The 26,349-nt window shown below is 38.4% G+C and overlaps 1 protein-coding gene across 1 annotated transcript in view; it reads left to right on the plus strand.

Moving 5' to 3' along the window:
- Positions 1-26,349, plus strand: part of MAP2K1 (mitogen-activated protein kinase kinase 1) — a 40,135-nt gene that overhangs the window by 9,335 nt on the left and 4,451 nt on the right. Inside the window, exons 2-8 of the mRNA XM_056347712.1 lie at positions 8,437-8,647; positions 10,664-10,810; positions 13,937-14,014; positions 14,547-14,598; positions 22,417-22,541; positions 25,405-25,612; positions 26,101-26,165. Of these exons, the coding sequence (XP_056203687.1) occupies positions 8,437-8,647; positions 10,664-10,810; positions 13,937-14,014; positions 14,547-14,598; positions 22,417-22,541; positions 25,405-25,612; positions 26,101-26,165 (886 nt within the window). The remainder of the gene's footprint in view (positions 1-8,436; positions 8,648-10,663; positions 10,811-13,936; positions 14,015-14,546; positions 14,599-22,416; positions 22,542-25,404; positions 25,613-26,100; positions 26,166-26,349) is intronic.

Genomic DNA, 26,349 nt, shown 5'->3' on the forward strand with positions numbered 1-26,349 from the left:
TCAGTCCCAGTTACGGAGGTTTTGTTGTATATTTTCAACTGCATGTTCTGGCAATTTTCTTTCCCAGTCCCTGATGTATTGACTGTGGCTTTTGATGAAGTTTGTGATCCTGTGCTCCTTGTTGAGCTCTTGCACAGAAGGCATCTCAGTTCTAATCCCAGCTTTTTCACGGGCCTTGTAAACTGATACTGTAACTTCATCTTTCTTACTATTGTAGTCTCTTAAAAGCTGTGTATCCACCACATAAGGGAGTTGTGAAGATACTGTTACCATTACTATTGCACCTGTTCATGCCTTGTTTTTATCATTAATTTTAACACACAGTTCAGAGAAAAACAATGGAAAAGCAGGACTTTATAAATAAAAGTGTTGGCAAAGTCAGAATTTTATAACTTCTATTTATCCTTTGTGTTTTAAATAAACAATAAATAAGTTCCTTTTTCTGTCTGTAAGGAAGTGTTAATTGCCCTGTGGTTTACTTGTTCTGGTTGTGTTTAGTGCTGGCTAGGAAAAGTCAGTGGTAGGTGCACAGATACTTATGAAAGGCAGATTGAAAACTTGGATTTCTGGTTCTGGAGGTTTGCCTTTTGAATTTCTTAATTTGAGATGGCAGAGTTCATTTGTGGCAAACTTTGAATTCAGTGCTACAGTAAGTTCTAAGGAGGCCTTTTTAATTGAGGGGGGGAAAAAACCTCCAAAAAACCACGCCCTAAGCCCAACAAAACTTATCAGTTGCATTGTTTAGCCACAGAGCTAAATATGTGAAAGGGGTGCCTGAGCCTGCCACCTGGGATAAAGGGCTGTAACTCCAAGTGGTGGCTGGGAACAGCTGCAGAGAAATCTGGTAGGAAGAGGCACCGTGGGTGTGAATCTGATAGCTGTCCATTTGTGCTACGGCATCTGTGGCTTGACTCTCTTGGGTGAACTGTCTTCAGTTCAAACACGTTCTTTGGCATGCTTTAGCTTATTTAAGAAAAAAATAGTCTGAAATGTTTAATGGGATGGTGTTTAGGCTAAAGTAAAAGAGGAAGCTTAAAGCAAAGATTCCTACCCAGCAGCTCAGCCCATAAGGAGTTTTTGAAGTTAAGCTTTCCTATTGATTGGAGATTCAACACAAGACTTGAAGTTGTATTGCATATTTCTTCTTCAAAGTATATGCTTTTCAGCTCCAGAAACGTGAGAATTCTTAAATTGAATTAGTCTAGCAGGATACTTTTTTGGATAGAGCAATACTTTTCTAATAGTTTTATTTTACATACTGTTTACGAAGAACCAGATCGTAATCAAATTGCCTCTTATTCTTACTGGGTAACTTTTTCTGGCAGTATTAAACCTCAAAATATGCCCTGCCATGTCTTATTGCATCATGAAAGTGAAACTGTATTTTCAGATGTTAAAATTCATGCTAGAACGAGCAGGTGAGTGGGGCAATCATATCCCACCTGCATTGTAAGGGTTGCTTATGAAGGACCTCTAACATGTTGCCAGGATTGGAAATAAGCAGGAATTGAAAAATACTGGGGGTTTTCCCAAACAAGACACCTTTGCACTTACAGTGAGCTTAGATATTTTTGAGTTTTTAACTGCAAGTTTGATGAGACTGCACTGAAGTTAGTCCAGACACAGACACACCTGTAAGTGTGCAGTAAGCTATGAGAGTACTGTAATTACGTTTATCTTACATGCTATTTTGTGAACTGATCTTGGTTAAAGGAAAAGTTAAATAAATTTGTCTTATTGCCCAGGTTTGGTATAGTCATACAAAATACTAGTCTGTCTTTTCAAAACCACAGAATGTCTTCCATGTTCCTGATACTTTATTTCAGCTCCCTGATTGAGGTGGTTCATGGAAATTATGTAGTGAACTGCCTACTTTCTTCTCTAAATTGACAGCTGTGTAGGCTTGGGGAAAGCATTACTGTCACTGTTCTGGAAAACAACTCCCAAGCCTGTATCCTCATGTGACAGTAGATCTGAAAGTGAATGTACTTCTTTATGCTTTCACTCATACTAATTGTTCAGCTTGCAAAACTGATAGTAATAACTTTGAACAACTATTTGACAAGTTACTGTTAAAGGCTGTATAAGACTTTTTTCCTTCTACTGCATTTTTTTTCTTCTCTGCAAAGTAGACTTCATGGTTGAGTACAATTCAATGTAGCCTGTAGGGTTGAGTATATGATTAATATCACTAGTGTGAATTCAAAAATTCTCAAAGATTTGGACTATTATTAGTCTGAATTAAGAGTAACGATTTATTTTCTGGTTTTGTTATATCATGTACTAGCAGACTAAAAGTAGCATTTTTCTTCTCATTACTGGTTCAAAGAGAGCTAGTATGCTCTAAAATGTTAATGCATCTCTGCCAGGTGCCCTTTCTTCTGTGCTGGGGTGGCTGCCCCCAAAGTCACGCACTGAGAAGTCTCTTCCTGCCTTCTGCCCACCTTTGTGTATAGGGTGAGAGCACTCTGCAGAACCCGTTGCTCCTCCCTGCCCAACCTGCGTGTAGGAAATACAGGTTTGCTCAATAGCCCCAAACTCACTAATATGTATCTACGTTGCCTACCTGTGTGTGATACACGCATGTTTACAGTGGTTGTAAATCACAGGGGATTTGATGTTTAATAAAGTCTGAAAAAACCTACAACCAAACCTTAAGGGAATAGTATGATACTCAGAAAGTGACCTGGTAACCTGGGAAGTGATGGTACTTGTGATGTAGCTTATCCTGTGCATCGCTGGGAAGCAGAAAACAGAACGTGTACACCAGCAGTAACTAGAGGTGTTGCTGTGTACTGACTTTCCTTTGTTGTTGTTGCCACCCAGTATTTTTTATCTAAGCATCTGCTTCTGGCTGTTGTTATGAGGTAAGGTACTGGGATAGGTGAGATGGTTCTGAAGGTCTTAGATGAGTGCCCATACAGAGGGGGTGGCACTGAATCTGAAAAGCTCCCAGCATCCCATGCCGTGATTCTCCTCAGAAAACCTTTCTCCCCTCTGTGATATTCTGCAGACTGGCTGCAGAAGGGGTGGATGTGCCTTCCCCCAGGATGTCAGATTGCAGTTGTCTTCCTGCCTCTAAAACGGGGATGTTGCAAAGTGTGAACTGCCAGTAGCAGAGGTGAAGTTTCTCTGCACACATCAGAGGGTCACTGTTTTGTGGGGAGGTGGGCTGTGTTTGGGTGCATTCTGTTCTGTAACTGAAGTTTAAAAAAAAAAAGCAGAAGTGCTGTGTGGCTAGGAGGACACTGCACTTGTCAGCATACTTGCTTGTGTACAAAAAGGAAGAAGTGGTGTTGACTTAGGAATAGGAAATATCCTACCTGATCAAGTGTGGGTGGGGATAATTCCTCCTCTAGAGCACCTGGTGCTGCACTTGAGCAGGGGGGACAAAAAATAGTCCTGAGTGTGCATCTTTAACTTTCCATTTAGTCTGGAAGAGATATCTTGTAATAACTGCTGGACTTCAGATACAATTAAGACGGTATGCTTTCTTCTTTCTGCTAGCTGAGTAAGAATGTATTTATTGATAGCCTGTGAAGCTACACTGTTCCTTTAACAAATGGAGAAAACAGCACTGACCTCCCCCTGGCTTCATTCATATGATCACATTACGAAAGCTGGATTCTTTCCCTAGTGCAATATGTTTAGTATGTGCTTGGCTGTAAAACTGATAGCAATAAATTAAATGATAACCTATTGCTTTAGAGTAGTGCTTGGAATAGTGAAGCACTGAGGTGATTTGATGATTTCCTGCTTTGATGGAACTCTGGCAAAGGCATAGCACTTTGACAGTGAAAAAACAACTCCAAGACTGCAGCAGGTAATGGTTATGAATTTTAATAGGAATCTTTGTCTCCAAATAAAAGTTTTATATAAGATTAACTACTAGTGCTCCTTTTGGAGGCAGACATGAGCACACTCGCGTGCTGCTACTTTTAGCTGCCAAAGCTTCCTTAACGTTTTTATGGTGGTCTAGTGATGAACTGACTTAAGCTTTCCCTCTTCGGTATTTCATATGTGTTGATTTAGTTTCAGTTGTAAAACTTGGTGTGCAGTAATTTACTTATCCACCTATTCCTGTATGTGCTTTGCACTGCATCTTGGCTGTGATGTTTTTATGTGGTGAGGGTCCAGATAAGTCATAGTTATTGGTCAAGGGATAGTATTCTTATGGTGGTTTGAGTTCAAAACAAAAACTACTGAAGTCCTGCCTCCTAGAAATATTGAGAGTAATTACCACCACCAGTTTTGATGATACAATTATTCTTTTGTTTTAACTATTCACATTTTAAGTTGATTAAAATTTAGTGCTTCAAGCAAAGGATCAGAATGAAAAAAAATTAAATCTATCCTGCTGTCTGTCATTCAATTATCATAAAACTAACTGGAGATGTTACTTACATTCTGAATAGTAATTCTGACAATGCATTTATTGGGTTAATACTTTCACAAAAAGTCTTCAGATTAATTTACAGTTAGAGAATTGGCTGTGAAAAATTCAAGTGAGATCTGAGAACTTCATTGCTGTCATTGTCTTGCACATCACTGCAACTAATGAAGGTTTTACTGTATGATCTTAGAACATTCTGGTGATGTTTGCTGGTGGCCACATTCTAGATGGAGAAATGTGAGGTACTGAGATTCATGGGAGAAATACTTTTCCATCTGTGACACTCTTTGGAATCTTCTGACTAGTGTTTGAGCAAGGACCCCAATAATAATTTATACTTTCAAGCAAGGGGATGCCAAGTTTATTGAGGGGAGGAAAGAAAAAGCTTTTTACAGATGTATGTAGACTAACGTAGATGTGATAAATGCTATCCTAGCAAATTTTTTTGTTACTAAAGCGTCAGCATGATCGAGTGTTTTGTTTCATCACACTAACATTTTGTCTGGTCTAAGGCAGGTGCTCAAGCATCTCTGTGGTGTGTCTAAACCTAGAAAACCCCTTCTGCTTCAGAGGAAAAACTGAATAGTGGCTTTTTGGGTTTTTTTCTTCAAAACAGACCAAGAAAAGCGTGTTGCATCCTGTTTCTGTGTCTCCAGTTTCTTTATTTTTCCAAATGAGTAGCCCTACCTTCTTCAGCAATCCCAAAAACGACAGCAAGCACCTTCTCAAAACTTGCACATAAAGATAATTTTTTGCTGTGACTTACTGGACCAAATTTTTCAAAGGAAACTGAAATTTTCTGTAAAGGTAGATTTTTTTGGGGGGGAGGGGAGAGTTTTGTTCCATTTTGGCATTAATTCCATATGCAAACTTGAGAGAGCTGAAGGTGTTGCTTGCTGAGTTTCTCTGAAAATGTGGCCCTATATATCAAAAGGGCATTTAATATTGAAATAGTACATTTAGGAGCTTCATATATTTGTATTTCAGAGATATTTAACTTAACTTCACAGCCACAGTTTTCTTGAATTATTTGGATGTTCCTTCAAAATCTGCTGTATAGCCTGAATTGGCTTGGCTTCTTTTGAAAGAGGTCCAGGTAGTAGATGCTGAGCTCTTTTCTACGTGGTCATGACTCCTTTAAAGCAGTGATACAGAATAGTAGGTTTATCTCTGCAAAAGTCACATCCAATAAAACTGCCTCATTGATTATGTTTTGCAGGCCATATGTTCTGGGCAGTGATGATTTTCGTATAAGCACAGGGTAAAAGCAGGTAAACGGTACTATTGAGAGAGTTTATTTTTGAGTAATGTGAACTATGAAGTTGCTTTGCTCCTAATACAGAGAAATAATTGAAGGATACTGTCTTGGTAGTGGCCCTAAAAATTCCAGGAATCTGTTACCCATTTCTGCTAGTTGTGTATGGTTTTATAGAATAAAGAAAAATAATCTGTACTCCCTAATCAGTTTAACATACTGTGCTCAAGAGAAAAACACTGAATTTATGTATCTGTCAAGTGTGTGTAGAAAGCTTTCTGTTCAAGCCCACTACAGGAGCGAACCACCTGAGCAAGCCGGCGGTGCGTTCCTGGCCTTGCAAGTCATGCACTAGAGCACTTCCCCTCCTTGCTGACCGCAGGCAGTCTGGCGTGGGGAGTGTATCAGAGTGCTGTACTGGCAGAGTTTGCCAGCCTATCTTCTTTGAAAAATATGAGTTCTGTCTTTTCACGACAGTAATCTAAGGTAAAAGACAGAGTTTGTGGCGGGCGTTTGTTGTTCCAGAGTTTATTGCAGGAAAGTAAGGGGTGCTTAACTTTGCTCCAATTTTTATCTTGCAATCAGAGTGTAAGAAGAGCTAGTTCAGCTGTGTCCTAGAAAAGACACATGTTACTTTGACTTCAGGCTAGGATTTATTTGTTTTTACTGGGCACATTTGAGGGGGGAAAAAAGAATCCAGTGATTAATCTGCTTTGTTTTGCATTTTAGAAATCAGATTTCAAAACTGTCTTTCTCTTAATGGCTTCTCCTTAAAAGGGAGTCTGTAAGTCAGATTAACTTAAATGTTGTTATAAGCTGTGCTTATCTACACAAGGAAACTTGCCATTGTGGATACTCTAGGATATTTGTTGTATGATTATATTCCAGTGTAATCATACTGGTATAAAGCATGGTACAAGGACAGAAATAAGAGTATGTTTCTCTTTGCAGGAGAGTCTGAAAATGGACTATCTGCACCAGAATGCAATGATTTTTATACTAAGATAGTTACAGTAGTATAACTACAGTAGAATAAGTACATAAAAATTTACTATGTAAGACTGCTCTGGTTTTGAACAGCGTTGCCAAATTATATTGCCCAGGGTGAGTGTTTGTGAAAATCGCTCACACATGTTGCCTGGTAATCTTTACGCTTGGACTGTTAAAACATCAAAATAACAGACTGAACAGAACTCCCCTTTCCATCAGGTGTCATTCTGTTTCCTCTATTTAGCTCTTCTAAACTTTATAACTTCCTAAGTTAGCTTAGCAATTGCATCCTGTCTAATATTTAAACTGATAAATGAAGTAGGAGTACATCATCACTTGAACTTTCATAGTGATTGTGTAGTAAGAAAAAGCTGTCAATATTTATATTATTTCTGTTTGCATTGTTTAAACCCTACATACAGTCAGACCAAGTTTGTTATCCTGCCTGGCAGTGCAGGCTGTCTAATAAATGAGTTGAGGGTTTCATCCTCTAATTTTGTCTTCCTCTTGAGTCTGGGGCTTATCTGTCATTGCTTCTTGGAGCATCAACCTTGTATCTTCTCAACTGACTGGCACTTTATGGGGCTTTCAGGGGAGATCTCTTGTACAGCGTGTTTTGAAAGTGGGCATTTTATGAAGTGATGAATAGAAGTAGGGTGGGTTTTTTTTATTATTGACGTTGAGAGTTTTTTTTGATACTGGAAAGTGATTTAGGCTCTGAAGAAGTAGTTTCTGTTCCTCAAGTTTTTCATCCTAGCAACACTGTTACTCCGTAGGAACATTGCATTAAGTTTTGCTAAGCAGAACAGCTATTTGCTGTTTAAATATTTACTCTTGCAGCAACTTACTGTTGCAGCTGAAAGCAGGAAAATTTTAAATGAGCTTTTAAGCTGTTACATTATTGGAATTGTTTCCATAGGATCTGAAGTTTAGTTATTAAAAAAAAAAAACAAACCTCTTCCTGGGAAACTGAACCTCTGCCTGGAATCCCAAATTTAACTACTGTGGAAAGTTTTGTGTTTCTGTTTTGTATTTCCTAATAATATTAAACCTAGGTTTCTAGTAGATGTGTCCGAAAAGAAAAGAAAAAGGAAGCTTAAAGCCTTTGGGCTGTTGCTTCTCCCCAGTTAAACCAAAAAACCCTCGAACAACCAACGCCCCACCCTGCACCCTCACAAAAAGACAGAAAAACCAAAACAAAAAAAAAAAACACCACCCCCAATGACAATGACAAAACCCCACAGAAACGTCTGTGTTTCTAGTGGCTGTATTTTTTTAATACATGTTTGTTTGGCTGTGGTTGCTAACTTTGTCCTACGTAAGTGAGAAGCTTCTGAATGGATTATTAGTTACACAGTTATATGAAAATCAGTAGATAAAACATTTAGACAAACTCTGTAGGAAATTACAACATTATTCTTGAAAATGCGAAACTAAAAATAGTGATGTGCTGTGATTCATGAGATCTCTGATCATAAGTGCTGAGTCATTAAACCACTCCCATAGGTAGTGAAACTTAACATGCGTGAATTGGGACAGAACCTCAAAGATGGGGAAACTGGGTATCATCTGTTCGTATTTGCCATTTTTCATCTGAATAAAATACTGTTTACTTAAATCAGAATTCCAATAATATGTCTCATGGGGATGACTGTGCATGTTGGATCCTTCTAGATATATATAGGTGCAAACATGTGGATTTAATCTGACCCCAGTATTCTGTTGCTCTTTCTCTTGCAACACTGCTGGGTACGCTCAAACAGCTTAGTAACAGAGCTGTTCTTTCTGTGTTGTACAGGACAAATTTGGAAGCGCTTCAGAAGAAGCTGGAAGAACTGGAGTTGGACGAACAGCAACGAAAGCGCCTTGAAGCTTTCCTTACCCAGAAACAAAAAGTTGGAGAGCTGAAGGATGATGACTTCGAGAAGATCAGTGAGCTGGGAGCAGGAAATGGTGGTGTGGTCTTCAAAGTATCTCACAAGCCTTCTGGTCTCATAATGGCAAGAAAGGTGAGTGCCTAAAAATAGGAATGTAGGGGTTACTCTTATAAAGGAGGCTGTCTTCAATGAAATACAGTGACTTTATTTAGAGAAGTAAGTGGTGTTAATACAAGAACATTACTAATGCAAACTTTCACAAAAGTTGCGTTTCAAAAAGTAGGAAAGGTTGCATTTGCTTATGCTAAACTTCCCAGATTTTCAGAAATTGTTCCATGTGTCAGTAATTAAAGCATAGGCATTCATTCCACCACCACCCCTTTTTTTTTCCATTTTGACAATACTATCTTTTCAGGTGAGTGTATGTCTTTGAAAGAAAATGTTGTAGATTCTATAGTGAGTAGAAGGCCTAAAAACTTGCTGAAAGGTATAAATTAGAGAAAAGGGATAATACCTTGTATTCTGGGCCATAAGTTTAGAGGAATGGAAAAGATATCACCTGTCCTAAGATCTTCCTTCACCGCTGTAGACCAGAAAAGGGCCTCTAGATGATACTGGAAAAAGAAAACTCAAAAAAACTGAGAATGAGGGAATGCATTGGAGTACAGTGACATCTCCTGTTCTATAGTTTCATCATGGGGTGCTGGTGGCTTCTGTACAAAAAGGTGCTTGCCCTTCTGGTGAGATTATTTTGCAATGATTCAGCTTTATGCTTTACAACTAATAGTGGTTGTGACCTAGTTTGTAAGAGAGCTGAGATTTATTTTTTTTTAACTGAAATAGCTTGATGTTTTAATTCTCATTTTGTTTGTGAGGAGCTTTTGCTTTCTCTGAATATCCCTCAGAACCAAGTATAGTAAGGGAACATGCATCTCTGATACTGGCTGATTATTTTCATTAGGACACCTCATACCTCTTCCTTCCGGAAGCAAAACTCATTGCCCAGGTGGCACTTCAAGGCAGTGTGCCAGCACGTATGTCATTGTACTGCAGCGGGTGAGGTGGCAGGCAGGTTACTGTGGTTCACCCAGCCTTTCAGAAGGATAAAACACAGGTTGTGCTCAAATCCCAGATTGCATTGTTATACTTCTGTGTTTGTAAATTCAGAAGTTGAAAGAGTTCAGGTATCTCTTAAGAAGACACGGTTATCTTCAGCAAAACTAAAGGCAAATGTGCATGTACTAGTTTTAAGAATAAACCATGCTCAGTACACTGACAGTTTGAAGAGAAGCATAGAAAAATGCCCATTTTTGAGGTGTGAGAATTTAAAAAAAATACGCAAATCACTGAGGTTTTCTTCAACTAACTCAATTTAATTGATTTTTTTTTTCCACCTACTGTGTGCTTAACAGGAAGTGTTGCCCCAGTTCATTAATATTTGATGCAACTGAGGTGTTTGAACTGCAATTTTTCTTTCATATATTGACTAAAATCTGATTTCCATAATGTCTGTTAGTCTTCCCTTTCACAAAAGAAATACACTTGTATTGTATGAGAAACAGTCTAGTAGAACAAAGTATTTAGTTTCCCCTTTAGATTCAGTTTGCAGAGTGTTTAATTCAAGGTTCAGCTCATTCCTTCTACTAAGGCTTTACAAACACCTATGCAATTAGTTTTCAGCAGCTGCTTCTGAGTCAGTATGTCTTTGACACATTTCCTTTAGACATTTATTCATGGCTTTTCTTGAACATAAAGAACTTCAGTTTCTGAACTACCCATGAAAAACAGAAGTGAAGAAAATGTGCTGGAACAAGAAGTTACTAGTAAAGAAGCCTTTTGGGAAAAGAAGAGGTAGAAATCCCACCTTTTCATGGGTGCTGATGTTTCAACCTTCTTTATGCTGTATTGTAGTGTTTTCTTTTCCTTTTGCCACTAAGAAAACAAGGATTATTTTATAATGAAGTCAGAATAATTCTTGTTGAAAGGGTCCTCAGGAGGTCATGCATCTGACCTTCTCAAAGCAGTCGTGAGATCAGAGCAGGCTGCTCAAGGCCTTATCCAGCTATGTATTGAAAACCTCTCTGAACAACCTGTTCCTTCTGAATGGCACTTTGCCACTTCAGAAAATAATAGTGGTTTATTTTACAGTTAATTCATCTAGAGATCAAGCCGGCTATTCGAAACCAGATCATTCGTGAGCTGCAAGTTCTACATGAGTGCAACTCTCCATACATAGTGGGCTTTTATGGAGCTTTTTACAGTGATGGAGAAATCAGCATTTGCATGGAACATATGGTAAGTACATATAAATCTGTCTTAGCTTGCAGCTAGTAACAGCCCATTAATGCAAAACCTGAGTTCAACAGGACTGAAGTTAACAAGGTAGACCTTCCTGCATGAATAAAGAATGAAATACTGTGTTCTGGATTTACTTTGCAAATCCGAGGTTGGGATTGGTAGTCTGTTTTATCCCCTTCTCCAGTATCTGTTCTTCTGCAGAAGTCAAAGCTGTACAAATGTAGCCTCCCAATTGCTTCTCCTTTATCCGTGGCCCTTTTTCTTTTGTTTTATTTAAAAATTTTACCCAGTTCTGCTGCTTAGACACTTGTTCTGATTTGGGGTTAGTTTTGTTTTTATGCAGAGTGAACAAAATCACTCTGATACTACAGCTGTATAGTCCTTAGTAGTTATTATAATAAGAATGTAGTTTATTCTTATTTAGATGAATCCATATATTTTGTCTCCTTTTTTCAAATTTTGTGGAAAATGCAAACAAAGAATAGTGCACAGGAAGTGAACAAGTCCAGAAGGATCTTACACAACTTTTTAATATAGCAACAATATTTTTAACTGTGTTTCATTTTAATAGAAAAGTACACGTACTTCTCGACTTCTGTTTGCCTTTCTCTAACCATATGGAGCCAAACACTAAAAGTAAATTTTCTGTAATTAAAGGTCAGTCAGACTTTTTGCCTCATTTGCTTAGTAGAGGATGTTTTTAACAATATGAAATACAGCAAGGCTGAAGACATTTTCTATTTTTTTCCCTGAAAAAAAATGTTTCTTTGGAGAGAAACCTTATTTTTTCTGGAAAGTACATGTGATTGTTTTAATGCTTCTCTGGTCTTCTCTAACGGAAATTTTTAGAAGAAATCGATGGTTGCCTAGAAACGAGTGATCATGATCCAGTTTTTAAGCATGTGCTAGCCGAATAGAAGGTGTGCATACCCCAAAATACAAATGACTATTGGGAATTATACAGAAGTTAGTTTCTCAGAACTGAAAAGAATAGTGAAAAATAGGAAAATAAATGTTAAAAATGCCTGAGCATTGCTTCAGAATACACTATTAAATGTCCCAGGTGTGCACCTCTGCAATTGCTAAAAGAGCGCATATGTTAATGCATGCCAAAAGAGAGGTGATGGTGGCATATAATTACATGTTGAAATAAAAGGCCTAAAGAATCTCAATTTGTCAATGAAAAATTAACAGGAGCAATTGGGTTTTGGAAGTTGCTAAGCAGGGAATGATACATCTGACAATAGACATCTCTTAGGCTGAAGAGAAGGCAGTATGAAGTCTGGTGTTTCAGTGCTGAATCTGATGTAGGTTGGACTGGATACAAGATTTTACACATAGAACAGTTGATCAGTAAGGTATGAAATATAAAGAGAAGGTGGATTATTTAAACTGTAGTCTTAATTAAGCCGTTAAGCTGTTAGCTTAATGCAGGTGATTATGTGGAAGTTTTTGGTCTCCTTTTGGATAAAAGATTAGATGAGAATCTCCATGGTCTTTTTTTGTACCTATCTTTCAATTACTGTCAGTCAAAATTCTTATTTTTAGCAGTGAGTTACAAAACATAAGTATGAATATGAACAAAAAGTTGGAGGTGGAAAAAGCTTGGAACTTGAAGATTTGAGCGTTTTATATTTTTAGCTATATAAATTCAAAAGCAGTGCATAACTTTGCTTAGCAGCAGGTATTTAACGGGCAAAAGGTTTGGAGTCTCCTTCCAAAGGACACTGAAGGTTGCAGCCAGCACTGGGCAGTCGAATTGTATTCGGCCTCTTCCAGGACTGGAGCTAGTCCTCAAGGAGGGGGGTGGGAAATAATGGTGTGTTTCTCTGCATGAAATCTTTGTTAATATACTGGGGTCTCTGCTGAGAAAGCTGTCCAGAAATACAGACTAGTTATGTAAGTGTTTTATATAGACTTTTTTCTGTTGGTGTATTTTTAATCGAGTACAGTGTATGTGGGTGTGTTTTTTACAAAAATACATGATCAAATAAGTATTTACATACTTTCCTTCTCTTAAGGGTTTTATACTTCAGTCCTCAAATAATAAAACTTGGCATTCTAGCTTTTTGCTCTACATGTACAGATGATGATGAAAACTTCCAAAAGCTAGGTTAAAGTAGAAGACAGTTACTTTTCTCTAGTTGGATTTTTGTCTTTGAGTACTAGGAGGTATCAAATGCTGATCCAGACAACAGGATACTGTTGTGGATTTTTTTTTTTAATTTGAGAGATAATTTTCTAATTTCTTCTTTGTACATTCTCTGTTCTAGATTTTCTAGAATTATGCACAAGCCTATTGTTGGATTAGTTGCTAAAAATAAATAGCATTTTTTACAGTTTTCCTTCTCAAAAGCTCTTGGCAACAATGGAGTGTATTTGACTTTGGGGGTGTGTGTGCCTGCATTTATTTATTTAGTCTAATAAGATCAGCAAGATTGTTAAACTTGAAAAATGTATCTTCCTATTTTGGCTCTGAGAGCCATGCCAAATCAACCCTCCATCCTTGGAAGCTGACAGTCGGCCCGATATGCAGAGCGAAGAGGCCAACTTTCTCTGTGTGGGATCTCATCTGGGAGATGAGGGGAACAGGGATCCAGGTTTAATGATGATCATGGGGTGCCACTAGCACATGTTACATTCAGGAGGAGAACTCTTGTTTTTTCCAGTTTTCATCCCTGTAATCAGGATCATAAAATCTATCAATTCTGACTTTTGGATGGGGAGAGTGTGTCATGGCATGGCTGTGACAAGAAAAAAACTTGTATGTTATTGCAGTGGACCTAAAGTTACAGACAGTTGTAAGATTCTTCATGCTTGGTTGACAGCTATTTGTGGACAGTACTTCCTTAACAAGTTCCAAACCATGGAAATGCTAGTATGAAAGATCATTGTGTGAAGTGTTTATTTGAGAGGATGTTGTTACTGGCTAAATGTTTGTTTAAAATAAACATAAACCTGACTATTTCCTGTTGAAGTGACTTATTTTTTCAGATACGCACCATAACAATGTTAAACATGAAAATCAATGCTTTTTACCTCACCAAATTGAAGCTTCAGTCCTGTCTAAAATGTTTGAGAGTAATTTGATTAAAGCTTGACTATTCAAACATTTATTATTAGGATGGTGGATCCTTGGATCAAGTACTGAAAAAGGCTGGAAGAATTCCAGAGCAGATACTGGGCAAAGTTAGCATTGCGGTAAGTGTGTTTGTAGCTCTTGAAGGCTGGGAGCGGGTACGTGTGTCTTTGTGTGGTAATGCCAGATCCAGGAAGCTGCCACTTCAGGACTGAAGGATGTGGGAGAGAGAAATATTACCGGATTAAGTACGTCACTTGCTTTTAAAAAAGTCAGTCTTTGTAACATGTCATTTGGTAGATCAGGGCATTGGAATGTGTAACACATTCTATTGTGTTTGCTTTGATTTTCTGCTTTTGTATCGGCTGATCCTTCTGGATAAGAACAGAATTAGCACTTCATTAAAATTTTAATTACATGGTTATCTCTTCATATCTATTGTGCAACAAACTCTGTATGCAAAACTTCCAGCAAGATGTTGCTTGACTATCTTTTTCTAGTCTGAGCTAGATGTACAGATTAAAACAACATACTGATTTGCAATGATTACATTTGGGGATTTCTGTCCTGTTGCATTCAGCTGGAATTCTTCTATAGACAAAGCATGCAATTATGTCTTCTGCTTCATAAATTAATTTTTTTATTTGTCTTTAGGTAATAAAAGGACTCACGTATCTGAGAGAAAAGCATAAAATAATGCACAGAGGTGAGATAAAATTTTACATTGTAACTTTTCTTGAATATAATTTTTATTCAAGTTACAATACATGCTTTTTCTGTGGTTGGTTCTTTATGGCTCAATATGGCTTTGGTTCAGAGGGTTTTTCTTGGGTGTAAGCAATGTCTGAATTTCTTACTATGACTATCATGTATCTTCAACTTCTGCTATCTTACTGTGGTTTATCTGGGATTATATTTTTTTTTTTTTTTTTGCCAGTTTGCTTGCTGGCAGAGTGACTTGGCTGGTTTGGCAGCATGCACTAGAGCTGGCAATCTTAACTTGAGACCAGAAAGAGGTACTTCCTCTGCAGTCAGGATAGGAATATGTTGAAGGACCAGAGTGATTCAGTCTCTATTTCCCTTAATTACCAAATAAGCCTTCCTGCGTTTTCTGGGAAGAGAAGAATGTTTTTTCCACACAAAAAAGTACATGGTAAACTTCTAGGTAAACACAGACAGGTGCAGAAACAGGCTGCAGTCGTGGACAATAGTATGCACTGGAGAAGCTCTCAAACATTTCTACCTGCAGCAATGGCACTAGGTCCAAGTTAACTATTGCCGAGTGTAGCTGCAGGGAGGGCATACTCTGTGTAGTACAGTTGTGGGTATCTTTCTTAAAGAGCACTTGAAATGAGGCAACATGTATGGAGGTAAGCTCTTCATGTAGCTTCCATTCCTGTACTGAGTTGAGACAGAGAAGCCAAAGGCAGTTAAGATACCTATAGATGGGGTTTTGTAGTGGCATAATTAACTCTTCACGAAGAAAAGTATATTTAAAAAGCATTGTCCCACTGTATCTATTTCTTCATCACAACTGCTAGTTTTTTGGTAGTACAGATCTAATAAGGATGGCAACAACAATCTTTGGAAATATTCAAAGTTAAAACCTCTGGCCTAAAATGAATTTGTCAGTTCAACACTTACTATTGCCATTAAAACTTTTAAAAGAAAGTCAGTCTTTCTACCAGCTGTCTTACATTGACATGCTATTTATAGACATCTGTCATGCAGAATTGTATCTCTTTTTATACTTAAATGATTTTAAAAACATGCTGAAGCTATGTAAAATGAGTGTTGCTGCTATACTCCTGCAGTCTTTAGTTAGTTTACCGTAAAATAAATGCACTACCTTATTTTCAGCGTAGTCATCCTTTTTAAAATCCAGCTTTCATTAATTTGTTGCATGTTCCATCAAACAAAGATGACACTTGATATGGTAAAGTAATAAGTTATATTATTCCTGACATGAGTGTAAGTTGAAGGCTGGAGACGGAGAGTTTCATGGTTTCTGTTTGAATGGCACTATTCATTGCGGTGATCGTGCAATGTGTATAAACCATGCCAACTGTTCGGTGAGTTTTGTACCATATGAGATCAATCTTCATATGATAAAAATATCTTCATCAGACACTAATATGTGTCTGAGTTTACATCTGTTGGGCAGACCAAAAAGAGTAATTGGCAATCCTAGCTTATACAATCTGTTGTAGGATCACCTTAGACTGAAGTAGACTGTATTTATTACATGTTTCTGTCCTGTTTTATTTTTTTTAAACCATCAAATATAGCTCTTTTCCAGAGAAAGGAGGCTGGAGTAGGCTGTGAAGATATCTGGTGGTAGTTGTGAAGTCATTTGTCTTTGCATAAAGGAGACTCTTAGGAAAGGAGGTAATATTGGTTTAGGGCGTACTGGAAGAGTTACTGTTGTATTCTGTAGTTCTCAATTCAGCCATAGCAGTGGTTTGTTCCCATGTTGGTCACTTGGCATTTTTGCGTTGTTATTCAGCTGGCTGCTGAGACAGCAAATTTTTTTCCAGTTCTACAGCGTGTAAATCTGATAAATCCAAAATAAAGTTCTCCTGATCTTGTTTAGGTGCAGCTTAACTCACAGTATTTGCAGCATCAGAGATTATACTTTAACTGCATGGACCAACAAAGGTTCCTCTTCTATGTTGCTTCCAATGTTACTGGATTGAAAGTGTCCTGCAGCGTGTAGTTTCATGTAAAAGTTGTGATTCTCATTTTTTCAGCTCAGCTTTCATGCTGTATGCTCTGACAACATCAGGAATACGTGACTTTTATACTTTTTGCAGAAGCTGACATTGAAATATGTGTTGTCTGATAAAGTGGGAGCTAAAATGATGTTTTGGAAATTGGTCATGGCTGGTGCTAGCAGCTAAAAGGAAAACCAGTCAGAACAACATTTATGTCTCTTGACACATGGAGCCAAATTTGCTGGCTTCTGTGTTACAGGCTGCCCTTTGTGTGTTATTCATAGACCTCCCATATGTAGGCTGGACCTCATGTGTAAGCTGTCACACTAGACTGTTGCAACTTATGTTTGAGGAGGGCAGTGATTCAGCTTCTAGCACATCAGATTTGAGCGAGATGCTCTCCTGCTGTGTGCAGCTCTCTCCTGGAGGTTGGCTGATGCTCAGCTGTTTACTGGCTGTACTGTTGTGTGGTACTCATGATTAAGGACGGATTGGCAAGTGGAAAAAATGTAATACATGAAAAGTATGTAGAGTGAAATGGTGCCAGTAGGGTTTAGCATTGTCAGAACATGCTTAGATAATGCATGCCTGCACGTTAAATGTGGTTTCAAAATACAAGAATACCATTGTAGATACCAAATAACAGAGAAGTCAGTGTATATTAGATGCTTGGCCTTTTTGTAATAAAAAAGAAAAAAAGCTTCCTATGCTATAATTTTACTTAGGCTTTTTTTAAATTTCTGATGTGTTAAGAGCTCTTGAAGTCAGGTGGCCTTGGGTTAAGGATGCTGCCTAGTGAAGCCAAAATGGAGCCAGGTCTGTAGTACAAGAACAGCAATATGTTACACTAGGAAAACCCTTGTAGTGTAAGTGAAGCTTTTTTTGGCAAAGTCAACGCTTTTCCAGACTGTCTCTTTCTTGAATCCCAGCTGAAATAAATAGTACTAGTACAAGCACATTTGTCCTGGTATAACCGGGTCAGCGTCACTGTGGTGACACAGCTATAATAATCAGATTTCTGTGGTTTACTTTCTTTAGCCCCTATAGTTTGCCCTCGGTGATTATCTAGCACTGCACTGACATAGTGTGACCAACATCTAACATGTACTCTTTGTTCCCCCTCATCCTGTTGCTGGGGAAAAATGTGTGCAGTTGGTGAGCTTGGTTTAATAAAGGTTTTTTGGGGTTGTGTTGTGTTGAGTGTGGGAGACTTAAAAACGAATTATGTCCTCACTAAACATAAGTGCATAGCAACATAAGGCCAAAAAAATTTCTCGGGTGTAAAGAGAGCAAGGCTCGTGGTAACTCATTTTCAGGGAGGAATTTATTCCATTACTATATTTTGTTACTTGTGTGTGATATGGCAATACCAGCAAGCTTGTAATACTGACCTGGCCTTTGAGATTACCAGGAAAAGTAGAAGTATGGTGCTGTAAAACATCTTCTAACAGTAAGATGCAAAATGTTGAGTTTATATGCTTTTATTTAAAAAAGGAACTGTTTAGCATGAAAACAGCTGTGTTGCCTACCCAGTAAATAAACACACCATTCTCAATATTTTTGGTTGGGGATTATTTTTTTTTGATGCAATGTAATGCTACAAAATATAAGACTTGCGCAGGGGCAGGAATCTGTGTATGGGATCCCTACTTTGAAACACATAGGTACCCATCTTGGTTTTTGGTTCCTGGACTAGTCTCACCCATTAATGTAGATTTTAACTGAAGTGTTCGTGTCGCTGCTTTTTTTGCACTGTATATAAACCTGGGGAAGAAAAATCAGTTTAAATCAAGTTGTCAGGAGCTTCAGGTAATGCTTTGTTTCTCTAGCTCTTAGTGTTGCAATGAACTGTTCAATAGGCTAAGTGCACGCAGAGCAGTTTAAGACAACCTAATTTTCTTAGGCTATGCAACTTCATCAAAGTACTATTTTTTAAGATCAGAGATTGAGTATCCTCTTTGAATAGAGAGTTGTGAAGTTCTGTATGTTGGTGTAGTTGATGTCATTACTTGTCATTGGACAGCTCAAGGAAGGAGTCATTAGGGCTTTTTAAGGAAGGAATGGAAAATACGGTGGTTTTACAGACCATTAGCTCATCTGGACCGCCACGCTTTGTTTTGGTCCTCCCAGAAAAGACATGATAGAAATTGCAAAACTTCTGGAAAACAAACTGGTGGGATACAAAGCAAGCATAGAAAAGGAAGGGGCAAGGAGCATGACTGTGGTAGATATTTTTACATATTCTGTGAAAGATATTTGTATCGGGGAAAGTCATTGAAAATGCTGCTACTTTGGTCCTATTTACCTTTGTGGTTAATACCAGAAGGCACTAAATAAGGAAAGAAATGTCCTGTAACTAATTATAAAGTATAGTCCTGCAAGTTAAGACACAAACTTTTTTGCTGTATTTTGTCTCTGGTTGAATAAAACTCCTCAAAGTTAATCAGAACATGATTTTAGTTGGTTTCGTGCACAGTCTGGAGTGGGATTTCCTCTGGAAATCCTAGTCTCGCACAGGAAGCGCTTTGTAAGGTTTCTGAATTCCAGCTGCAGCCTGCAACTCCAGGGCAGGAGGTACCCTGCAGCAGGGATGCTGTCAGTGGTCTGTTCTAGTGTGTTAATTCCTGGAGTATTCTTAGGAGATCCTGGTTTAGGGGAATTGAAATTGGTTGGAAGATTCCGATAATGTGCTGCAAGACAAATATGTTCTCAAGTGTCTGGCTAGCCAGTAACTTTTGTACAAAAAGAAATTCTTCCTGATGGTGTTACGATGAAGTCCAGGGCCACCTTTCTTTCAGAATGAGCTAGGTTTGTGCCTGTGGGGGCGAGCAGGGCTCAGCAGAGGAGGCGTGCCTCTTACAGAGATTACAGGGCATCCTGTAAATCCTGGGAACTTCTTTGTATTAATTAGCTCCCTTTTTAGGGTCATGTATCCATCCCTCTGGACCGGCTAAGGACTTCTCTAGAATTACACTGCTCGTGTTTCTGGGTTGTCTGGGATGATACATGAAATGTCCTTTCACTTTACTTAACACTTAAATACTTACCTGGCACACTTGGTTTTCCTTTCTAGATTTGTCAGTTTCTTGCAAGTTACAGCATACGTTTTGAAGGATGCCTTGGCATCCCTATTCCATTTGGTAATAAAAATCCCTGGTTTCCAGAGGAACTGCTTAAGTGCTCAGACACTCTGGAGTTGCATAATGTGCTACATTTAGAGGTGTGGAAAGACAGCAGCCTTCTAAACATCACGCTCTGATTGCAGTGGGCACCTTGAGAGGAAACTGAAAATGGAGAGGGAAAGGCAAGTTTATATAAAACTCCAGTAAGGAGTCATGATTTGCTGTGCTATTGTAAGAAAGGTACAGTGTGGGATTATCAGCTGTAGAAACACTGAAGGTAAAAGTTAAATCTTCAAAAGACCAGGTGGATTCTAGAGTACATAAGATGCTTATAAAGAGAAATGTCGTTTGGTTCACTGACAGTGGAATGCTAACCTTATTTTTTTGCCATTTAATTGTGAACTTGAAGTATTCATGAGCTGTAGAGATAAGCAAAGATTTATGTCTTTGTTCTCAGTTGAGAACTAGTAGATGTGCATAGATAAGCAGTACAAATCTAGAGGCCGTATCTAATAATTTGTTCAGGCTGTGCAGTGCTTCCAGTGTGTTTTGCAAACCTCATTCTTTCCACCTTGCTTTTACACAGAACTTCAGGCGCAGGTTCCTGTGTAGCTGGGAATCTCTAATCCCTGCTGACTGCTTCACTGCACCATCTGCTTGTTTTCTGGTTTTGGCTTCCCCCCACACACACCCCCCCAGCCCCCGCTAAGATTTTAAACTGGGAAATCAAACTTCTGGACTGGATTCTTCCTTTTTGTTGTGAACTGTACTTGTCATGAAGTCTCTACAAGTAGTCAAAACTTGCAGAAGGTTCAGCTGCATGCTCAGAAGGCCTCCAAAACATCCCTTCACTGAGGACCTATTTTGAGTTAACCAGTACGTAACGTTCTGTTTCCTGCCTAGTAAACAGCTCCACAGACTGCCCAGTACCTCTGCTGCTCGCACAGGAGGGAAGTCTGTTGAGCAGAGCAGTGTTTGTAAGCCAGTTACTTTCCTAGGGATGGGCAGTTAAGGGTATGTGTAAAATATGTGCCCATATTCTTACCCCTCCGTGAGATTCCGCTTGCAAAAGCAGCTAGGATTTTCTTTGTGGTAGAAGATGTACGCAGGCATGAATTCTTCAGCGTTAAGGGCCAGGGAGTCGTTTGTGTTAGATCACTGTGTGGATTTTCTGTGGGCTGATGATTGCTCCAAGCGAAGTGGACAAGCTGTAGACTCGAAGACCTTGTATATGAACAGATAATCACGAAAAACCCCTGTTTCCAGTGTGCCTGGGCAGTTTCAGTTACCTAGAGAGGTGATGTCAGGAACCAGAAAATGCAGCTGCAGTTTCTCAAAGTAGGTAACTTCAGTCCAGCTTTGTTTTGTTCTTTAAAAGGGGGCTGGGGGAGGAACAGCTGAAATACAGTTTTGTCTTTGTTTCCAATCTCCACGGATCTTGTTCAGTGAGGCATAGCTTTCTGCATGGAGATCTTTTTCCAGTGATGAGGAGTCACATTAGTATCATCTTTCCAGGGACATCCTGTTGACATCACAAACTAAGGTCAGCTCCTCAGCTGCTGAAATGAAGTATTAAAAACTAAAAAGCAAATGAAAATACGCTACAGGCTACAGACTTCTGGCTCTGCTCTCAAACAGCAGAGTCTAAAGTGAAATTCTAATAGGCTGAACTGACCTTTCTTCAAAACCGATTTATAGTATCCTTTTTTCTGTAGCATTAATTTGCAAATGTGAGCTGTTGATTAATTATCTCAATAATGCATTGGTAATGACCAGCTAAGCCACAAGCTGTATTTAAAAGAACCCCAAACTTCTTCCAGCTATAAAAGAAATACTAAACAACTGTTCTCTGTACCTTTGCATTCACAAAGAGCTGTTATTAGTTGCTTAGCTACCAGTGACCCTTCTTAAATTTCCATTTAGAAAAAGTGATGAATTCAAAATCATGAGGGGGTTCTATCACAGGTAAAAATCTCTAAGTATATTAACTGCAGAATTTCAATAATAAGATGATTATTTTTTCAGAGCTTTAAACAACAACAAACAAACAAAACCAAGATCACTCACTGCCCCCACCCCCCAAAAAAACTCTCAAACCCCAACAACCCCAAAAAAACGCAAACAAGCAAAACCCAGGACAGCAAGAACACACACTCAATGTTTTGCTAAAGGATGATTTATGCTTTGTATATATATATGAAGACTAAGTTAGGGCTGATTATGTGGCTGCTGTAGTTCATTGACCTTTTAAAAATAAATGTGTAGGGCCTCTTTACTGATCATTTCTAGGCAAAAGAACATCATTAAAGAGGAGTTATGCTGACATACGCTTTCAGATTTATCTCAAATGTTAGTCACTGCAAAGAGGGTGTAGATGCCCAAGCCATAATATTTGAAAGCCAAGAAACAGGATGAAATCAAAACTTAAAACTAACAGGCTTTTTGCACTTTTAACTTAATAAATTTATTTTTATTTATCTGTAGTTAAATAGAGAGCCTGTGAAATGGACCTGGGTAGGGAACCAAATCTCTTCTCTGAGTATTCCCAGAGAAGGGATAGAATTGTGCCGTAGTTAGAAGGGAAACAAAGGGAGACACATGGTAATTCTCACCTTTTATGTTACTTTCATTGTCAAACTTCCCATTTTTTCTATTATAAATATATATCATCCATTCATTTTTTTCCAGATGTTAAACCATCTAACATTTTGGTAAACTCTAGAGGTGAAATCAAGCTTTGTGATTTTGGTGTCAGTGGACAACTGATAGATTCTATGGCAAACTCGTTTGTTGGCACACGCTCCTACATGTCTGTAAGTACAGATTTTATAGCTTTGAGTTTACTATACATTATGGTAGAGTTATCACATTTCCAGTAATCAAACAAGAAACCAACTATTGCCGTTACTACTGCTGTCATAGTCAAGTGCTTCCGGCATTCCAGGAATATTCCAGTGTCATATCAGATTGTGCGTGGGGGTAAGGAACCGTTGAAAGAAAAGACAAGCAACGTGTGGAATATTTTATAACATTACGAGAGAGATGCAGTTGTGTCTACACTGCAGAATCAAATCGGTTAATGCATTTGGGGTTTGTGTACATGTGTCTGCAAAAAAGCCAAGTATTTTTAGCTTGCTTTCCTTGTGAAGTGTGGTTCTCCTTCCACTTCAGCATTTTGCTGCAGTCACTTACGTAGGCAAGCTGCTGCCTCACTAGCGATCCTGTTGTGTCTCTCCCTGGGATCCAACACAGCTGCAGCAAGAAGAGAAAGCATGGGAGTGGCTAGTGTGGACAAGGCCACAGCAGCTAATCTGAGACTGTTTACAGGGTGTTCTTTATTCCTGTATAGGAGGAATACCTTGAAACTTGCTCCTCAGGTGAACTACGCATTATGTGAAAGTCAGAGTTAATGGAATAACAGGTCTCTTATTCTAAACTGCACGCCTTGTTCAGCATACAGCCAATTAACTTGTGCAATCAGAGTGTTCAGAGGTTCTGCTCTGATTGAAACCGTGTGGGCTTAAACTTTAAAGGAGAAAAGCATAATAATGCTGCTTCTGCTCAGCATGGGACCTACATTTCAACATCTCTTCTTTTTGTCATTTAATATTGGTGAGATACTTGAAGTAAAACTGTGGCTTATGTTCCCACATACATCTAGGGGCTGCTGTTATTTAGCAAAAAAATCACAGCTCCATCTCTTTTAGGCCCTTGACATCCAGCTGGCTTTCCCTTTTTCTTCTAGTAGAAGGAATGAGAGCAAAGTGCTTTCTACCTTCCATTTTCAATTCATTGTTTTTACAGACTGAGATTTAGTTTTGCTCTCTGTCATCATATGTCACAGACCAAGCCACGATGGAGACTTTATTCTTTTTGATAGTGTCTCAAATACCTGTTCTTGTAGTATGTCCCTTAGCATTTTTTTTCAAATAACAGCTATAGGATTGTTACGTGCCGAACAACATCCTGTGCTACCATCTGAAGGTGTGTACAATCAACATTTAACTTGAACGTGTTTTCTAGATTTAAAATATTTTTGTGTAACTAGTACTCTGTGTGTGTGTTCTGCTTTTTCTCATCCACTCACTTCTTCCTTTACACTTATATTTATGAAAATGTATTGTGTGTCTTTGGTTTTGGGTATCTTTATCCATTGTTCAGCAATTGTGTAGTTTATCCAGATGGCTTTGGAACTAGTTGAGGTGGGACACTGAAGAAAGCTCAAATATAATCTCGGTAATTGTTAAAAAATTAATGTAACAACACTATCACCCATTATGGCAGAGGGAAGAGGCTTTACAGTAATGCTGTATTCTTACGTTCTGCAAGTTTCAAATTACATACATGTACACATATAGTTTGGCAAGAATCTCCATCATTTTGGTAAAATATGAGCTTGATCTTTTAAAAGAGAACAGAAAAGCAAAGTTAGTGTTTTCTTTGAGAAGCCTTAGAACAGATTCAAGGATGATGTAGATTGATGTATTAAAAAATGTATTGCAGAAACCATTCAGTACTCAGTGTAGGACTGATAAAGCAAGAGCAAAAACTAAGCCAAAGGAGTTAGTTAAGGACTAATCTTATGTGTTATATTTTAGGCAGAAACAGAAAATGGTTGTGTTGACCAAAACTGAGTATCTGTGGAACAATGTGATTGGAATATCCACATATGGTTTTAATCATGATTCAGCTGACCAAAAAAAAAACCAAACCCATACCTGAATATCTTTCCAGTGTTCAAGTCTCCTAAAGAGGATACAGAATATACTTCTAGCTGTCTCTTACCTGCATAAGTTTTAGTGATACTTACATCAGCATGTGCTTATTATCTATCTAGAATTTGTTTGTTCCTTTTCAGTTTTGGTTTTTTTTCTGAGAAAAAAATTTAAGCCTGTTGCCTTTTTGTTTGTCAGGCCAGAATGTGCAAGCGATTAAGCTGGCAGAACACATGTTTATCTTCCTATCTGGTACATATATTTTTCAATAATTATACCTCCAGGAAAGGTCTGTGCCCTACATAATGCTTTATCATTCAATTTGTATGTTATGTTTCATTATTATTTTGCTGGATTATAGAGCTCAACAGTTTGTTTAGAAATTACTTGTTTATGGATCTAAAATGGCAGTATGCATGCATATAATAGTCCTTGCATCGATGCATTTCTGCTATAGGGAGCTATGCGAACGGTATTGGCTGGAAAGTGTCACAAACCACAAGATTATTACTAGAGTACTGGGTCACTTTTAGACCCATATAAAATCAATAAAGTTACTTTCCCTCTCCTTCCCACAGCAGAAAACCAAGAACAGCTTCTCAGAGAAACCAGGTGAATCTTTAGTTGCCCATACTAGTTTTGCTTTTTTGCTTTTTAATTATCCCATCATTAATAGTTGTAACATTTAGATATTATGCTAAAGAAATAAAACATCAACATAATAGCATCAGTTTTAAAAAGTCTCAAAGTAATTTGCAGTGGTGGTATGCAGTGTTTGTGGAACTTTTGGAACTCCAGATGATATATTTTAAAGAAAAAGATCAATAAGTCACTGGAATGTTACGCTAACAATTTGGGGTTTCATCCTTCATTTTATCTAGGCTGTTGCCGAATGCAGTCTTTTGCTTTCTTGTTACAATACTGTCTCTCCTCCCATTTGTTTTATATTATTATTTTGTAGCCGGAAAGACTACAGGGAACTCATTATTCAGTGCAATCGGATATATGGAGTATGGGGTTGTCACTGGTAGAAATGGCTATTGGCAGATACCCGATTCCTCCTCCTGACTCGAAGGAGCTTGAGTTAATGTTTGGCTGCCCAGTGGAGGGAGATTCTCCAGTCACAGAGACCTCGCCCAGGCAAAGAACTCCTGGTCGACCAGTGAGCTGTAAGTTACAACAACTCTTTTCCAGTACCCTCCTTTGTCAGGTTAAAGGTCTTCCTTACCCAGTACTGGTCTGCAGTGTGGCTTTAAACTTTAAAAAAGAAAAAAATCAGGATTGTATTGGGCACCTGGCTCAGTCTCACTATGAGGAGGTACCTGACAGTCAAGGACCAGAGATCCTTTAGTTAATAACTGAGTGTTCGCGAGCACCATTAAGATCCCAGTCTATTGTAATGGTTCATGTCTCTTAAGATGCAGTGCTGATCAAAGTACAGTAGGATGATTCCTAGTGAAGGTTATGGTTTGGATCAGACCTGGAAACGATGTCGTCTTGCATTAAAGTCTTTCCCTGTTGCTGTTCCTTTTTTCCCCTGTAAATTTACTGGATGCCATGTAGGAATAGAGTGAGTATCTGACTTAGCTTCCTAAAACACCCCTACCATGGAAGGAGAGTAACGCTGTATTTTTTCACTTCTACAATTTCTTCTTAGCCTATGGACCAGACAGCAGACCCCCAATGGCAATCTTTGAACTTCTTGATTACATCGTCAATGAGGTAATTGGTGATTTGCACTTGTACTAATACAATTGTATATTTTTAAGTATCCCAGAATTGAGGGGCTATGGGGTTAGTGTTAGGATAAGCCAGGTCTTCTGCTCTTTTTATTGCTGCAGTGTGAGAGAGACATCCTTGTTATTTGTGTTGGCTTGATTTTAAATTACATCCAGGAAAAATCTAG

The sequence above is a fragment of the Falco biarmicus genome, chromosome 7 (genome assembly GCF_023638135.1).
Source record: "Falco biarmicus isolate bFalBia1 chromosome 7, bFalBia1.pri, whole genome shotgun sequence".
Taxonomy (NCBI): domain Eukaryota; kingdom Metazoa; phylum Chordata; class Aves; order Falconiformes; family Falconidae; genus Falco; species Falco biarmicus.